General features: G+C 44.1%; 1 protein-coding gene across 1 annotated transcript in view; it reads left to right on the top strand.

Annotated features, from left to right (window-relative positions):
- Positions 1-2304: 2304 nt before the first annotated feature.
- Positions 2305-19077, top strand: part of LOC132523878 (dedicator of cytokinesis protein 5-like) — a 91012-nt gene continuing 74239 nt past the window's right edge. The window contains exon 1 of the mRNA XM_060155711.1: positions 2305-2551. Within this exon, the coding sequence (XP_060011694.1) occupies positions 2509-2551 (43 nt within the window). The 5' untranslated portion in view covers positions 2305-2508. The remainder of the gene's footprint in view (positions 2552-19077) is intronic.

A 19077-nucleotide genomic window follows, 5' to 3' on the forward strand; every position in this document is an offset into this window, starting at 1 on the left:
TGCCCACACTACCCTCCAGTTGTTTCTACCTTCATATATGCCAAGAACCTCTTTTCCATCTCCACCCCTAACATCCTGGACCCAACTACCTTCATGTCTTGCCTGAACTACTGAAATAGCCTTCCAACCATCTGATCTTCCTGCATCTTCCCTGGTGTCTTTACAGTCTATCCATCTCACAGCAGGCAAATTAGATTATGTCCTTGCTTGGTTCAACATCCCCCCCAAATTTTTTTTCATAGCAATATATAAAGTCCTCACTATGCCTTTCAGGGTCCTGCTTTATTGGCTCACCCTATGTCTCTTGGAACAAGTTCCCTCCCATACTCTGCCCCTTACTAACACCTCTTGCCACCCAGGAATCCTTGCTGTTTCTCCCTGGTTTTGGAACCAGCCAAACATGCCCCCTGGCTTTTGCATTTGCTGTTCTTGATGTCTGAATACTTTCCTCTGAAATCCTCACTTCCTGCAGGTCTGCACTTCAAGGTCACTTTAGCAGAGATGCCTTCCCAGACCACTTGATATAAAACTGTAGTGCACGGCCCCCTCCAACACACACATCTGATCCTCCTTGCTTTGGATTTTTCTTTACAGGCTTAGCCTCATTTGGCATAATTTGTTCATTGTTTTACTCTCCTCCTCTAGACTATAAGCTCTATGAGGGTAGGGATTTTTTCTTTATTCACTGCTGTGCCTCCATTCTTAGAACAATGCCTGACACCTAGCAGGCACTTAAATAAGTATTTATGGAAAGAAAAAGAAATTACCTAACCTGGGGAGTTAGGTTAATCATGATGTCATTGGAAGAGGAACATAAATTTGGGGGAGAGATGGTGGAATTCCTTCTGGATGTTAAGTCTCAAGTGACTGATTTCTTAAATTATCATTGCAGTTGGTAAATAAATACCAATTTGGTGGTGGAGAAGACAGGAAGCCCTAGGAGTTACCCACCATGAACAAAACCTTGAAAAAAAATTGTCAGTTACAAAGTTTGGTAACTTTGCAAAAAGTTACCAATGTTAAATGCACTGTCTTCAATGAAGTTTCACTCTATTTCACTACATGTTGATTTCATCTTCCTTTCGTGTTCCGAATAGACAGACTACAAGGGCAAAACAGTGTCTTTCAAGAGGCAGTTTTTCAGACGGTGAACGTAAACCAGCTGCTAATTTACTCTGAGGTTTTACTTCTAGGGGTGAGGTAGCAAGGGGGCCCACTCCCGCCTGGGATTCAGATCCAATCTTCATCCTTGAGGTCTCTCCAGGAGGAATTGAGTTCCGGGAGGAGAGTTTTCAGAGGACGCCCACAGTTTAGGGCAGTTCAAATGAGCAGTCCCTGCGTTTGGTTTTCTCCCACCAATACAGCTAGTGAACGAGAGCGGCTTGGATGTGCTTGGTTCCCTTCTCCTCAGGGACGCTCTTTGGGCTGCTGGGCTGTTGGAAAAGGTCTTTGTGGCGGGCTTTTCCCTTGAGCATGAGGGTCTGAGTTTCTTCAGCTGGGTCTGAATATCTTCAGCTGGGGAAGCGTCCGGGTGTTTCGGGAACACAGGATTTCCAAGTCAGGGCTCTCTACATAATTTTCCCACAGAGGCTCCCCTCGGAAACTATTTGATACTTCTGAGGAGCCCGGCTCCCTTGCATGAGTTCTTTATTTACCAGAAGACAAATGTTCCTGCCTTGAAGGCTATAAACAGTGGCCACAGGAGATCATGTCTGCCCTGGAGTCCGGCTTCCGGCTCTCGTGGTGTCAGCGAAAGCTCTAGGGGGTGAACGCAGTAGGCAACTGCTCATTCATTCAACAAATATTTATTGAGCGCCCGCGGAGTGCCAGGCACTGCGGGTGCCCCGGGGGAGAGAAACAACTCATCCTAGATCCTAGTTGCTTATTCACTCATCCTCGTTCCCCCAGATGCTCCGGCGCGCGCGGTGGGAGCGGACCCCGCATCCTCGGCCGCCCCGCCTGGGGGTGCCCGGCGCCTCCAGCGCAGCTCTCCGGACACCCGCGGCGGGGAACCCGCCCCCCGGGATCCAAGGGGTTTAGTCTGGGTGGGGAAGGCGGGGAAAAAAGCAAAACACCAGAAGGAAAAAAACTGTACCCCAGTCTGTGCTGGGGAACTGCTCCCGGGAAGTGCGCAAGGCGGAGCCAGCCCCGGCCAGGGAGAGCGCGGAGTACGGGGCGGGCCGGCGGGAGAGGCCGGGCGCCCGCGGGTCGGGGCGCGGAGGCGGCCTCGGCGGGCGGAGGGCGCGGCCTGCGGGAGGGGCCGGGGCGGTGCCGGGAGGGGCGCGCACGGCGCCGCGGCCGCCGGGCCCAGCAGGTGACCGCGGCCCGGGGTTGGAGCCGGAGCGTATCGCGGGCAGCGCCGCGAGGAGACGGCGCGCGGGGCCGGGCGAAGTTTGGCGGAACATGGCGGAAGAGTCCGGGGCGCGCAGGAGCGCGGCGCGGTGGCAGCCGGAGCCCTGGGAGCTGTAGCCGCCGCCGCCGCCGTTGCCGCGGGGCGAGGTCGCCGCCATGGCCCGCTGGATCCCGACCAAGAGGCAGAAGTACGGAGTTGGTGAGTGCTCGCCCCACCCCGCCCCCGACCCGGCCGCCGCCAAGTTCGCGGGAGCGGCCCTGCCCCGCGCCAAGTTGGGCGGCGGACGCCGGGCCACTCGGTGCCCGCCTGCCCGGGACCCGGCTCCGTCTCCCGCTGCCCGCGGGGGCGCCGAGAGGGTTCGGCTCCAGCTGCAGCCGTCCCACAGAGCGGGCGGTGGGAGTCGGAGCCCTCTCCGGGAGCCCCGTGGGGGAAGTCATCCTGGGTTTGGGGAATCCGGGTGGCTAAAAGTGCAGTTGGGCTCCGGGACTGGCAATCCTGCCCCCGCGCCCAAAGCTGCAGCGCTTTGCAGCGTAGAAACGTGCAAAGTGAGGGCGTTCGCCTGTGGTTCATTTGGGGCACCCAGGTCTGGTGCTCGCCCCCCTCCTTCCTGTCCGTGTGGCTTCATTCAGTACTTTGTAACCAGCCGAGGCCGGCAGAACGCGAAGTCGGCTGGCTGCCCCAGTGCTTTCTGCCCTCCCTCGTCGTAGGTTCTCTCTGAAACCTAAAGAGAAGAGTTGGGGGTAGGAAGCCCCCCTCCCCTCGTTCCTTCCAGGCACTGGGATCCTGATAGCAGTTGTAAACTGATCGGGAAACTCAAGTTGTGGTGTGGAGGTGATGGAAGCGACAGGAAGTGTGTGGCATGGGGACGGGGGTGGCTGGCCCCCGGGGCTGGTTGTGCGGACAGTCATCCCCTACCGGAGCGTGTATGGGGAGGATTTCAGACTGCCTTCAGAATTCCGATCCCGTCGTGGGATTAGATCGAGGACATTTTATTAAGAAAACTGTGACAGGTCCCATGCTAGGCACTTGGCATTCATAACAGCGGTGCTGGAGGGCCCCCAGGATGTGTGGGGAATTGCTTTTGTATTAGTTTCGATCCGAAACAAGTGGATAAGCGGGTTTTGACCCAGGTGAAAAACCTTGGTCCTACTTTTATCAAGGGGTGAGGTTGCTGAGGTCTTGTGGGAAGACTGCCACTTAGCGGGGCAATTACAGTGGCTATTAGGCTTGGGTGCGATTCCCTAGTATAAACACAGTTGTGTGCGTTGAGAATTTTATCACTTCCTGTCAGGGTCATTCATTGGGCCTATTTGGAAGTTAGTCTTCGACTTCACTCCCATCCCGCCCCCATTTTTTTTCCTCACCTCAGTGGTTACCAGGGAGCGGTCCCTGAACCTGTTCTATACTTTCTGACGACTACGTCTGTTTCAGAGATACTGTATCTTAACATCTCTATGTGCATTTCAACTCTGTAGTCAGTTACGAAAAACAAACCAACCTTCTCACATTGATTACTTTTAGATTGTGATCCTTTATGTATATATGTGTGTGTGTGTGTGTGCATATAATAACATGCATGTAATTCCTTGTTTTCCCTCTGTTGCAAACACTTTCTTTCCTTTAAATTTCTTTTAGAATCCTTGCACTCTCCTATGGTTGTAACTCAGAAATGGGTGCATGTTGTTACTTCTGCGCCAGACCGTCCCCCTCACGAATTGGTCATAAAATTTCAGACAGGTGTTCCTCATCAGGTGCCAGTAAGTAGCCAGTAGTTGTGGAAATGAGTCGGAGTCGGTTTCTTTATTTGTGAGTGTTATTGGGTACTAACTCCTAAATTAAAGTAGATTTAGCAATACCTAATCAATAATTACTACTCACAAAAAAGTTATCAGTTCTAATTTTGTTTAACAGGAGAAACGCTTTCCAAAACTATTATGACTTTGGTGTAGTTAATGCAAACATATCCGAAAAATGTGGGTTTTATTGCCGTAGTCATAGGAACAAGGATGGTATTTTCTTTTTAATTTTTCTTTCTTTTTTTTTTTCCTGTTCTAGAGTCTGTTATTTATCATCAGACAAGAAAAGTGAACTGCATTTCCAAAGCATATGTGGTAGCAAAATTGCCCCAAGATATAATTTGGGAAATTTATTTCACTAGACACAATAGGTTCTGATTAATCTGGATTTGACACAAGGGCCCACTGTTAGGACAGATGAGCTGATGAGATCAATGTCCATTGTTTATTCCTAAAACACATGGTTGTTCATGTTACCTCCCTGCTTGGAAGCCTTCCTTGACCTACCGGGTAATGTCTAAACTGAGCCCACTTTTCAAGGTTCTGAGAATCCAGTTCGGCAATATCTTCACAAACCATCTCTCTCACAGCTTCTTCCATCAACCCTGTGGCGCAGACACTGCCCTTCTCCCTCTTGTGCAATATACCATGGAGAGTCCCTCCTTTGGGACTTTGCTCCCCTGTGCTTGTCCCCTGTTCGGAGTGCCCTCCCACCTCTGCATCCCACAGTCCGGCCTTTCACCCAGGCCTCAAAGCCCTACCCACTGCCTCCTTCAGATTTGGTGTTCCCCGGACCTCCTAACCTTCACGCCTCTCCCTCACCATTCCTACATTTTATTACTTATCCTTTGGTTCAGTGAATCAGAAGGTTATGGTTTTGTATTCCTGTGACTCGAGAGGGATACCGCTATGGAGCAGTAACTGCTCTGTCCTTGGCGTTGGGGTGGCGTTCTAAAGCGCCAACCTAATTTCTATGATGATTTAGTGCAGTATTTTTCCCCATTAGGTTTCAGCATCTCATTCACTCCAATATGACTTTTATTTTGTTCTGTTAGATCCATCCATCCATCCGTTAGATGGATGAAGCGAGAGCCTTCAGTCTGTCTTTATCTTTGCAAGTAAAAAAAAGGAGGTGTGCTGCTGAGAAAACAGGCATGGAGTAGACAGACTTGCTTAAATATGATTGGGGAAACTGGCTTGTTCGACTTATGGTGGGGGGATTATTGTCCTTTCTGAGGGTCTGCTGGACAGATTTCGTTTCTGCTGGAAGGAAACCATGTGATGGCCGTTTTGAAGCATGTTAATGACTTACAGCTCCTCTGCGTGAGGGTAGTGTTTGATCTCAGTTTGAACTGTGCACGGTGAAGCTAGCTGTCTCTACTTATCTTGGTGCCACTATTGGCTATCCCTGACAGCTAGATATTTCTACAGGGACTGAAATGCAACATGTCTGGGCTTTCTTATTTCTTCAACTGTTGACTCAACCTCTAGCATCAGGTGGGCTTAATATCGGGTAAGAGGACCACAGACTTGGTTCTTTAAACTTCTGGGCCATTAGTGCCCTGATGTGAAGTGCTGAGTGCTGAGGGCTGCCCCACAGCCATGGAAAACTCTTTTCTTTCTCCCTTCATTTTTTTTTTCTTGTTTTCTTTTCCTTTATTATTTCTCTCATTTTGCGTGTTTTAAGATATGAAGGTGGAAAACTTTTATTTAGATGTTAAGCAAACAGTGATACATTTATCGAAACATTTCTTAAGTCTGTTCCCAAACAAGCTGTTTCTATTAAGAACAGACCCAGATTATGTTGATGATGGAACCTTTGCAAAATCATTCATTATTGTTGGGTGGGATTTGTCCTGTACGTTTTTATATTGTGATAAAAGGTAGTTTGGGGGAATATTTGCTTCACTGTTAGCTTTTCGACTATTTCGCTGTGCTAGGCCCAGTTAGTCTAAGAGCATTTAACTTTGTAGATTCTCAAATGTTAGTGTAAAAACCCAAACCGGATTCTTGTGCTTTGTTAATGCACTGAGGTGTGCTGTGGGTCCCCATTCAGTTCTTCCTCACCACCGGCACCGTGTTCCATAGACTCTAGCTGGAGGGGTGGAATTTGGTCTCAGAATGATTAGTTCAGTTCCCTTTTAAAGAGAGGAACTTGATGCCTAAAGAGGTAAAGTGAATTGCTTAACATAAGTTGTTCTTACTTTTTTGGTTACATGAATGCCTTTGGCCAATCAGGTTAAACCCTTAAGGTGGCCCACTTTCTCAGAACAATGTTCTTAATTGCATAGTCAAATATGAAGGACTGAAAATTGAAGCCACCTGTAATTGAACTACAGCTGTCAAGATAGTTTTCAAAAATTTGTGATATTGTAATATATGTGCTTCTTTATTAATGCATAATAACTACCATACTTTTGAATTAGTGATGAGCATATACAATTTTTCAAGATATCTGTAGTAACCATAATATAGGAAAATGCCTGTGATTTCTTTAATAAATTTTTTATTGGAGTAGAGTTGATTTACAATATTGAGTTAGTTTCAGGTGCACAGTAAAGTGAATCATCTATACCTATACATATATCCATTCTTTTTCAGATTCTTGTCCCATATAGGTTATTACAGAATACCGAATAGAGTTCCCTGTGCTATACAGTAGGTCCTTGTTAGTTATCTATTTTATATATAGTAGTGTGTATTTGTTAATCCCAATCTCCTAATATATCACTTCCCCCTCAACGTTTCCCTTTTGATAACCATAAGTTTGATTTTAAGATCTGTGAGTCTGTTTTTGTCTTATAAAAAAGTTCATTTTTATCATTTTTTATTAGATTCCACATATAAGTGATATCATGATATTTGTCTTTGTCTGACTTACTTCACTTAGTATGATAATCTCTGTGTCCATCCATGTTGCTGCAAATGGCATTATTTCATTCTTTTTTATGGCGGAGTAATATCCCATTGTGTGTATATACTACATCTTCTTTATCCATTCCTCTGTCGATGGACATTTAGGTTGCTTCCATGTCTTGGCTGTTGTAAATAGTGCTGCAATGAACATTCGGGTGCACGTATCTTTTCAAATTACTGTTTTCTCCAGATATATGCCCAAGAGTGGGATTGCTGAATCATATGGTAGTTCTATATGTAGTTTTTAAAGGAACCTCCATACTCTTCTCCGTAATGTTTGTACCAGTTTACATTCCCACCAACAGTGGAGGAGAGTTTAATTTATTTTTTAATTGAAGTATAGTTGATTTACAGTGGTGTTAGTTTCAGGTGTATAGCAAAGTTATACGTATATATATCTTTTCTTTTTCAGATTCTTTTCCATTACAGCTTATTACAAGATATTGAATATAGTTCTCTGTGCTCTACAGTAGGCCCTTGTCGGTTATCTATTTTATATATAAGACACCTGTGATTTCAGTTGAGGCCAGCATCAGCAGTACACCTGTGGTTTATTGCCTCTGGTCATCATTGAAGTAAATGCTGAGTGTCAGAAAACAGAGATGTAGCTTTTTTTCCCTTTTCAAGTCCATGATCCTCTGAATTTGAACACAGATTAAGAATCCTTGGCTATGAAGATCACACAGCTAGTTAGTTACAGAACCAGTTAGTAACATGACCAAGCTAGATATTATACAATTGTAATGAATTGAAGAAGTCCTTGCCCTAATACATTCATGTTCTAACAACATTGAGGCTGAGAATAAAAGGAATAGAGAATTAATATTTATTAGGCATTTACCTCATGAAAGGCACTGTTCTGAGCCCTTTATTTCAGTCTGTCCCAGGTACATGTGGGGCTCTTGGAGACACTTTCGGGTGGCCCATGAGGTTAAAACTTTTTTGGTAATAATACTAAGATGTTATTGGCCTGTTTTTACTCTGTTCTGGTATGAGTATACAGTATAGTTTCCCAGAGGCTACATTGACTGTGATACTGGGACAGATTGAATGCAGAAGCAGGTATGAGAATCCAAAGGCCTTTTGTGAAGCCAGACATCAAAGAGATTTACAAATATGCAAAGCAATGCTGCTCTTCTAAGTGTTTTTGTTTGGAAAAGTAGTTTGATCTAATATATATATATTGCTAGCATGTATTGGGGTTTATTATGGTTACTTTAATTAACGAATAAGTATTTTTAAAATTTCTCAGATTGAATTTCTATTATGATAAATAGTGACAGATATAACCCACATAAACAAAAACTCTTTGGAATTCTCAATAACTTTTCAGAGTGTTAAAGGGGTTCTGAGGCTCAAAACTTTCAACACTGCTGCTTTACACATTATTTCTTTAAATCATTGTGATAATGCTGTAATTCTCATATATTGTCTCCTTTCCAGATAAGAAAACTAAGGTTCATACAGCATAAATTTTTCATCCATATGCATATAATCTCACTCCTAAGCCCAAAATCAACTCCATATGTGTTTCCCAAACTTCAGTTGTTCATCTGTCACTTTGATCTCTGCCATGTCCAGTGTTGACGTGAAACAAAGAGACTGCCAGTTAGTTCTCCAGCAAAAAATGGATTTATTCAGAATCAGCTAAGAATTGCAATTCAGGGTTTGCAACCCTCAGTGCGTCTGCAAGCCACATGCACATCCCTGCAACCAGGAGAGGAGAACTCTTTTATAGAGGGGAAAAGGAAGTTGGGAGGGCTGTAGTAAACAAAGAGTCCATTGGAGGAATTGAGTGTTTGAAGTACAGTGGCTTTTCATTGGCTGAGTTGTGACAGGCTCCCACTGGCTGAGCTCTTGCCGGGCAAGAAGGGGAAGTCTTTCTTCCTGTTGGGCTCTGCTATCCTGTAGGGTGCCACGGCTCCCACTTCTGGCCTCCTGACTATTTTAATTGATGTTTCTGTTTCTGTATTAATTTTTACACCAGGTACTCTTGTGTAGCTGCTTCATGCCTATTGCCTTACCCATTTGCCTTTTCTTTTTTTTTTGTTGTTAGTTCGTAAGTATTAGAGCTTAATTTCTTTATCTTTTTTAAGATAAAAATAAATATAAGTAAAAGTTCTGATACTTTATTCTTGAGTCCCAAAGGACTATCTTATATACTCACTTTTGGAGACTTACTTTTGAACGAACCATCTCTTTCTTCCCCATTGAATTTATTATTTTTTTAATTTTTATTTTATATTGGAGTGTAGTTGATTTACCATGTTGCGTTAGTTTCAGGTGTACAGCAAAGTGATTCAGTTATACATATACATATATCCTTTCTTTTCAGGTTATTTTCCCATATAGGTTGTTACAGAATGTTGAGTACAGTTCTCTGTGGTATGCAGTAGGTCCTTGTTGATTATTTTATATAAAGCAGTGTGTATATGTTAATGCCAAAGTCCTAATTTATCCATGCCCCTCTACCTTTCCTCTTTGGTTACCATAAGTTTGTTTTCTAAGTCTGTTTTGAAAATAAGTTCATTTGTATCATTTTTTTAGGTTACACATATAAGTGGAATTTGTTATTTTTTACTTAATATTTTATGTTGCCTTGGTTTTTTTTTTTTTTTTTTTTTTTTTTACTGTGGTCCGCGGGCCTCTCACTGTTGTGGCCTCTTCCGTTGCGGAGCACAGGCTCCGGACGCGCAGGCTCAGCGGCCAGGGCTCACGGGCTCAGCCGCTCCACGGCATGTGGGATCTTCCCGGACCGGGGCATGAACCCGTGTTTCCTGCATCGGCAGGCGGACTCTCAACCAGTACGCCACCAGGGAAGCCCTGCCTGTTTTTTAATTTTTACTTAAAACAGTGATTGAAAAAGAAAACCTTACATTCCTGCCATTAAAGGGGAACCAGCATCACTTGCTCCAGAAAGTGGCAACCTTAAAAATAAAGGCAACAAAAATAAAATAGCAGCATATTGGATTCTGGCTCCATGCTGTTGGCCATCAAACCGTTTTCTCCATTAAAGAGGGAGGAGGCTGGTGCCCAACTTTCTCTTCGATATACTGTGGATTCTCGTTTTTTGTGGTAGTTAATGTTCTGTAAAGTCCCCAAGAACACTGACTTAGCTAATATGTTACCATTGCTCCTAGGGGTAATACAAGGTCAGGTTCCTGTGAGCCTCTGGTCACGTTTTCATCAGCTGATCAACATATAACCATATGTCATGTGTGTTTATGTTTAAGGTTTAAAGACCTTAAACAGAAGGTTTACATCGCTGATTCACTAACATTGAACTCACGGCCCACACCCTATATGTAAACTCAAGCCTGAAGGAAGCTTATCTAACACATGCATTTTCTCTGTAAGGTAAATCACAGCCTTTTTGGGCTTGGGAACACGACACAGCACTTCAGCACTATGCTTGGGGGCCATTTAAGTAGCAAAATCATTAACAGAAAGCACAAAATAAGAAAAACATGGCACTAAAGTTAAGACCATGTGAAGGACTCTGGTTTACCGTATGAGAACTGAAACAAAAAGGCAGTGTCTCCTTGTCCAACCTCAGATGGGAACTTGCATGTCACATTTTGCCCCTCTGCACATGACTGGGAATGACCTCGAAAGCACCAGGAGTGTTGATTTGGGGGTTAAGTAAATTTTAGCGAGTGGGAGAATTCACAAATACCATAGAATCTGCGAATAATGAGGATCAACCTGTAGTTAGGTAAAAAAGAATTAAAAATGGAATAACATTCCTGTATTATTCAGGCGTCTGTTGGAATAATCCCTCCTTAGAGCTTTCTGAGGACCCCAGCTAAAGACACTACTGTCTTGGGCTTCCCTGGTGGTGCAGTGGTTGAGAGTCCGCCTGCCGATGCAGGGGACACGGGTTCGTGCCCCCGTCCGGGAAGATCCCACATGCCGCGGAGCGGCTGGGCCCGTGAGCCATGGCCGCTGAGCCTGTGCGTCCGGAGCGCAATGGGAGAGGCCACAACAGTGAGAGGCCCGCGTACCGCAAAAAAAAAAAAAAAAAAAAAAAAAAAGACACTACTGTCTTTATGTCTCTCCTTTTCCCTAATTGTCCTATTTGTTTGTGTTTACTGTCTGTCTCCCATACTGGAATATAGAGTTATGAGGACAGGAACTTTATCCTTTTCATTAGTGCTCCCCCCCGCTCCCAGGATGGCACCTGGCACGTGGTCAGCACTCAGTAAATAAATGATGAAGGAATAAATGAATTCCGTTATCTACCTAAATTTGTCTTGTGTGCCGGAAGAGGAAATTTTTCCCCACGTTATGGAATATTTTGCCCTACGTGCACTTCCAATGAGATACAGTCAAAAGCAGTAAGAAGGATTTCCCTGGTGGTGCAGTGGTGAAGAATCCGCCTGCCAATGCAGGGGGCACGGGTTCGATCCCTGGTCTGGGAGACTCCCACATGCTGTGGAGCAACTAAGCCCGTGTGCCACAACTACTGAGCCTGCGCTCTAGAGCCTGCGAGCCACAGCTACTGAATCCTGTGCGCTTAGAGCCCGAGCTCCGCCAACAAGAAAAGCCACTGCAATGAGAAGCCCGTGCACTGCAACAAAGAGTAGCCCCTGCTCGCCACAACAAAGACCGTGCAAAGCAACAAAGACCCAACACAGCCCAAAATAAATAAATAAATAAAAAATTTAAAAAAATGCAATAAGAAAAGGAACATTTAAAGAATAGATAAAAGAGATTTAATAACTGTTTAAGCAAAGGATCGTGGGGTGGGAAAGGAATTGAAATCCTGAATAATGCATTCTTGGGAAGGGAACAGTGGTAATTTGCTGCTGTTCCTTTTTATTTCTTCATTATTTGTGGAGGCTTCCTGGAGGAAGATGTGTTGTAGGATTGGCTAAATGGAAAGAAAAGGCTTGACCACGGTGGTGAATAGGGTTTAGGAGGTTCTGACTCATTGGATTAGTTCGTTGAGCACGAGTTGGAAAGGAACAGTGCAATCTAATGGAAGAAACAAGGCATTTAAATTCATCCGTTACTTCCCATTACCCAAAAGGAGTTGAGATGCCTTACGATAAGCACATCTATATTGTACGCAGGGTAATTAAACAAAAAATATGAGATCACAGTAATGTGGAGAAGAAAAGTAATTTAGAGTACTGGTGAGGGGCTTTGAAGCAAAGGTAGTAGTTACTCAAAATTTAGTCTGTCCAAATTTACAGAAGGCTTTTTGTCGTGGTCCTGTCTGCCTACATGTTAGCTGCAACTTAATTTGTGCTTTCTCCTCATCTAAATTTTCAGAAACAAACCAGTGGGGTTTCAGGGTAAGGACTCAAATCTCATTACAATGATTTTTTTCCATAAAGGAAAAATTTTCCAACTTCTAGTTTTTTCTCCAGCAATACCCAATATAATAACACAATAACTTTATATATATAAAATATTTTAATACTGTCAAAAGAATAAGAAGAGGAATATGGGTCAAAATCTCTTATAACTCATTTCAGTTCTTCAAAATGAGTTGTAATAGAATTATAATAGAATTTGACCCCTATCTATGGGCCACAAACTTGAGTATGGTCACATAGTTTGTTTTTCACTGAATATTTAAAAGGAGGGAAAAACAGTTTTCTCCCTCATCAAATAGGTAAAATCACCTATGAAATGTCCGCTGTGTGTGGACATTAAAGGCTATGATAAATCCTTTGGGAGTCCTTTGACCTTGGTTTATAAGTATTAGCTTCCAGCATACCTCAGGAATAATAGGGTTTTAGTTTTAAGCTTAAAAAAGTGCTTTTGAGATCAGGCTAAGAAATGCTTTTGAGGCAGAGATTTGGGTGAGCAAAAGCAGAGGATGCTTGCGTTAATTTAATTTTTCCAAGTGATGTCCAGGTCACGTCTTCTCAGAGCCTGGGCTGGCCATCAGCTCACTCAGACGATCGTCTGAATTGCTGGCAGCCAGTACCTAAGCAAGAGGCAAAAGTAATCTTTGGGGCTTCCCTGGTGGCGCAGTGTTTGAGGGTCCGCCTGCCGATGCAGGGGACACGGGTTCGTGCCCCGGTCCGGGAAGATCCCACATGGCGCGGAGTGGCTGGGCCCGTGAGCCACGGCCGCTGAGCCTGCGCGTGCGGAGCCTGTGCTCCGCAATGGGAGAGGCCACAACAGTGAGAGGCCCGCGTACCGCAACAACAACAAAAAAGTGATCTTTGTCTTTTCACAAACCTCCGTGCCATTGCAAAGCTGCTGTTGTTCAGATGCGTCCACCTTTCTGGGTTGTGCCGTTTTCTCTTACATTTCCATGCTCCCCAAGGGACTGGAAGATGCCCAAGACGCCCTCTAAGAATCTTGGTTGTCTACTTTTTTTTTTTTTGCGGTACACGGGCCTCTCACTGTTGTGGCCTCTCCCATTGCGGGAGTATTTCAATTAAAAAAAAAAACCAAAAAACTCGAGGGAAGGAAATTGCAGCAGAGATTGACTCCTTCTTGCAAATAGCTCTTTGCTGACTCACCCAAGGTGAATGCATCCCCCGACTGGTTTGTTACCTGTGTACCTGTGGCAGGATGCGTTGTCTTTTATTTGTACTTTCTGTGAGCCTGGAACTAGAGGGCTGTCACTCCCCAGCCTTCCTGCCACAGACCAGTTATAAGAATAAGTCATAAAAATCTAACTTCTTTGCCCTTTTGTGTCTAGAATCATAAAAGATTAAGAGCTAGATTCTATATGTGTCACCTCTTGGCTAACACTTTATTTTATTGGAAAAGTATGCCCCAGAGGCATAAAATGACTTCAGCAAAATCCCAGAGCTCGTAGCAAATGTCTTGCTTGTCTTAACTTGTCTTCTAGCTGCTTCCTTTTTCTTCATAACTCTGGAGAAAGTAAGTTTCTTTATCATGTCTACATAAGGTTCTAAAGAGTAAGTTCTCTCCACACAGGAGGAAGGCTGTGTCATCCCTGGGTTTTTTCCAGGTGGAGGTTTTGTTATAAACAAGATCCAGCTATTAAATCATCTCCCCCCGTTTTTTCTGAGATATAAGTGACATATAATATTCTGTTTGTTTCAGGTGTACAATATCATTATTTGATATTTGTTTACATTGTGAAATGATCACACAGTAACTCTGGGTAGCATCAATCACCCCACAGGGTTACAAATTACTTTCTTTTTTTTCATGAGAACTTAAAAGTTCTACTCTCTTAGTAGCTATTATTAACTGTAGTCAGCATGCTGTACATCGCATTCCCAGGACTTATTTATCTTATAACTGGAAGTTTGTACCTTTTGACCACATTCACCAATCTCTCCTCCCCCAACCCCGCGTCCACCTGGAAACCACCAGTCTGTTCTCTGTATTTATGTTGTTGTGGTTTTTAGATTCCACCTATGAGTAATATTATAGAGTATTCGTCTTTCATTCTCTGACTTATTTCACTAAGCACAGCGACCTCAAGGTCCACTGATGTCATTGCAAATGGCAGGATTTCCTTGTATTTTATGGTTATTCCATATTTTTGTGTTAGTGTTTTTGTTTCCTTCAGGTAAATGCCCAGAAGCGGAATTGCTAGATCATACGATAGTTCTGTTTTTGATTTTTTTTGAGACACCTCCATACTGTTCTCCATAGCGGCTGCACCAATTTACATTCCCACCAGCAGTGCACAGGGGCTCTCTTTTCTCCACTCTCGCCAGTGATCGTTATCTCTTGTCTTTTTGATAGGCCATTCTGACAGATGTGAGGTGAGATCTCATTGTGGTTTTGATTTGCATTTCCCTGATGATTAGTGATGTTGAGCATCTTTTGGCCATCTGTATGTCTTTGAAAAAATGTCTATTCAGATCCTTTGCCCATTTTTCGATTGGATTATTTGTTTTTTTTGTTTTTGATATTGAATTGAATGAGTTCTTTACCTATTTTGGACATTAACCCCTTATCAGATGTATGATTTATGAATATTTTCTTCCTTTCGGTTGGTTGCCTTTTCATTTTGTTGACGGTTTCTTTTGCCAAGCACCTTCCCCTTTTGAAGCGTTCTGGGAAGGGAGTGTGTTCAGAGGTCTGAGGCTGCAAAGTGGAAGTCATGCTGTGCATTCTGTGGTAGTCACAATGTCTCAGGCCGGCAGCGGGCCCCATGTCTTTGGTCCTCAGCACTGTGGTGTTGACATTGATGTCAGTCACAAAATCAATAAGTAGCGTGACATTCTCATGATGTTACAGGCATGTTTGAGAACAAGTGTTACTGTGGTTTACAAGGTGCTGATGGGCGAAGGGAGAATTGCGTATTGATCATAAAGGATTATAATTATAGTGCTGGCCTGGAAGTGAAAGCCCATTGGAGTTCTTTTAGACTTGTGTTTTGAACAAAATGATGATGCTTTATTCTGAACACTTGACCTGGGAGCAGGTTGGGTAAGGCTCCTTGACCTGATTGCCCTGAGCTTTGAGCTTCCTTCAGACCAGGTGCAGATAGCAGGTGCCCTTGCTCTTTACTGTGTTAAGCAGAGGAGCCTGCGCCTCAGAGCATGACAGCATGATTCACTTTGGTTACTTTCCATTTCTTAGGTCCTGAGGCACAGTGTCTGTGAATTACATGGTTATATACATATTTTCCAGTCAGTGGATACTAGAAGCATAGTTAAACATTTATTGTTTTTTTCAAATAAATTTGTTTATTTTATTTATGTATTTGGCTGCGTTGGGTCTTCGTTGCTGTGCGTGGGCTTTCTCTAGTTGTGGCGAGCCAGGGCTACTCTTGGTTGCAGTGCGTGGGCTTCTCATTGCGGTGGCTTCTCTTGTGGTGCACGGGCTTCAGTAGTTGTGGCACATGGACTAAGTAGTTGTGGCGCGCAGGCTCAGTAGCTGTGGCTCACGGGCTTAGCTGCTCTGCGGCATGTGGGATCTTCCTGGACCAGGGATCAAACCCGTGTCCCCTGCATTGGCAGGCGGATTCTTAACCACTGCGCCACCAGGGAAGCCCACATTTATTGGTTTTTAAAAAGGGATCCTAAGGCTCAAAAATGTTGGGAACTTTGGTATAATTGAAGTTCTAATGTGCTGGGTCTTTTAAAAAAAATTAATTTATTTATTTATGGCTGCATTGAGTCCTTGTTGCTGTGTGTGGGCTTTCTTTAGTTGCGGTGAGCGGGGGGCCACTCTTCATTGCGGTGCGCGGGCTTCAGTAGTTGTGGCACGCGGGCCCAGCAGTTGCGGCTCGCGGGCTCCACAGCGCAGCTGTGGTGCATGGGCTCAGTTGCTCCATGGCATGTGGGATCTTCCCAGACCAGGGCTCGAACCTGTGTCCCCTCCGCTGGCAGGAGGATTCCCAACTACTGTGCCACCAGGGAAGCCCCTGTACTGGGTCTTATAATAATACTGTGTGCGCAGTTCACCGTGATCTGAAAATCCAATTAAAATTGGTACAACCTCTGTCAAATATTGATTTAAAAATGCACACACCTTTTGACTTAGCGACTCCATTTCTATGAGTTTGTCCTACAGATATACTAACACATGTGAGCAATGGTATACGGACAGGATTATTCATGACAGCATTCTTTATAGTAAAGACATGAAAACAGCTTAAATGGGAATCAGTTGGGCATGGGTTGTTACTTATGAAACATGCATACAGTGGAACACCGTACAGCCATTAAAAAGAATCAGACTCAGTGACAGGGTGTCTGCTAAAGATGACAATGGCGTGCAGTGATTAAAGGCTGATATCTTCAAAAAGTGGTGCTGAGTTAGTTGGTTATCTATATTGAAAAAATGTACTGGACTCCTACTTAATGCCATATAAAGGATTGATTCCAAATGTCTGAAAGGTAAAACAGTGAAAGCTTTCAGAAAAAAAAAGCATAAGAGAACATCTTGACCTTGGAGTAGGCAGAGATTTCTTAAAGGGACACAAAAAACACTAACTTTAAAAGAAAAACAAATTATCCTGAGTCATATTAAAATTAAGAACTTCTATTCACTGAAAGACACCCTTAAGAAGAGATTAAAAAGACAACCCACAAAGTAGAACGAAGACAGTCCCAATACACATATCTAACCTGTTGTGAATATGTGAAGAAATATTAATCAATAAGAGAAAACAATAACCCAATTGAAAAATGGGAAAAAGACTTGAATAGGCATTTCACAAAAAATGATAATCCAAAGTCCAATAAATATTTGGAAAGGTGTTGATCTCCATTTGTCATCACAGAGATGCAAACGTAGTGCTAGACAACTACAACCCCACCAGAAGGGCTAAATTGGGGGAAAAAAAACCCGCACAAACAACCCAAAAAAACAGAAATTCCAACTGTTGGCAGGATATATGGCAATAGGGAGCCTCATGCACTGGTGGGAGTGTAAATTGATGCAACCACTTTATTTTGTTTTTTTTTTTTATAAATTTATTTTGTTTTTGGCTGTGTTGGGTCTTCATTGCTGTGCTGGTTGTGGCGAGCGGGGGCTACTCTTTGTTGTGGTGCGCGGGCTTCTCATTGCGGTGGCTTCTCTTGTTGCGGAGCACGGGATCTAGGCATGCAGGCTTCAGTAGTTGTGGCACGTGGGCTCAGTAGTTGTGGCACGTGGGCTCAGTAGTTGTGGCTCATGGGCTCTAGAGCGCAGGCTCAGTAGTTGTGGTGCACAGACTTAGTTGTTCCGTGGCATGTGGGATCTTCCCGGACCAGGGCTGGAACCCGTGTCCCCTGCATTGGCAGTTGCTTAACCACTGTGCCAACCGGGAAGCCCCCTTCCTGTATTCTTGATGACCATCCGTAATTGAATACACTTTGCTTTCTACAATTCAGTTAATTACTTACGACACATTCTTTCTCTCTGCTTATCATCAAAACCCAATCCAAAATTTTGCTTCAATTAAGGGCAAAATGGAATTTTCATGTTTATACCAGTCTCATCTCTTTATAATCCTAAAATTTAAAACTCATGGAATCACATCTCATTTTGATTTGCTGGTTGTTTTTAGGATCTAAATGGCTTTTTTTTTTTTTTTTTTTTGCGGTACGCGGGCCTCTCACCGCCGTGGCCTCTCCTGTTGTGGAGCACAGGCTCCGGACGCGCAGGCTCAGCGGCCATGGCCCACGGGCCCAGCCGCTCCGCGGCACGCGGGATCCCCCCAGGCCGGGGCACGAACCCGCGCCCCCCGCATTGGCAGGCGGACTCCCAACCACTGCGCCACCAGGGAAGCCCTAAATGGCTATTTTATGGTGGGTAAGATCTCAGACTTTGACTCCTCTATCTGTTTGAAGACAATAAAATATGATGCCACAGTCCTCTTTTGTTGAGGTAATGGACATCCTGGTGCAGACACAAGACTTGGTCTTATGTTACATAAAATAAAGTATTTCACTAATGAAACAGAACATTGTGTGTGTGTGTGTGTGTATAATTTCTGTAGTCTAACAGCATCACTAATATGACATGCCTTAAAAATGTAAATCGTGTTTTGAGTTACTGAAGAAGATTGAGATGCAGATGTTGATTTGCTCGGGGACACATGGTAAGCTGACATCAGAACCAAGGTTACTGTTTACTGTCCTGCAGACCATAGTTTGTGCCTTGTGGCCGAACCATGCTTAAAATTAGAATCGTCAAGGTAGAGGCAAAAGCCATTTGCTACAGAGTGAAGTTTTGGAGAACAGCTTCTAGTGGTTTGGAATTTCGAAGTCCAAGCCTTCTAACTTTTATTACTCTTTGCGTTTGTGAGATCATAGAAGGCTCTGAGCCAAGTGAGGAGGTAGGAATAAGATTAGCACACTTCCTGGTGCAGTGGGCAGTACGTAATCATTATCTGAAAGTTCACTAGGCGGGAGCCTGCCCGACAGTAGGCTGGCCTGGCAATCAGGTGCCCATGTTTGCAGAGCAGGCTTGATTCCTAAGTAGGGAAGGTTGGTTTGCGCTGAGGCCATCCTCAAAGGTCCAGACTAGATTCTAGTATTTCCAATTTCAAAACCCCTAAGGCTGGACCTGGCCTGGGCTTGCAGGAATCTCCATGGAACATGTTTGAATTCCTAGGGGTCTCTGGGT

The sequence above is a fragment of the Lagenorhynchus albirostris genome, chromosome 7 (assembly GCF_949774975.1).
Source record: "Lagenorhynchus albirostris chromosome 7, mLagAlb1.1, whole genome shotgun sequence".
Taxonomy (NCBI): domain Eukaryota; kingdom Metazoa; phylum Chordata; class Mammalia; order Artiodactyla; family Delphinidae; genus Lagenorhynchus; species Lagenorhynchus albirostris.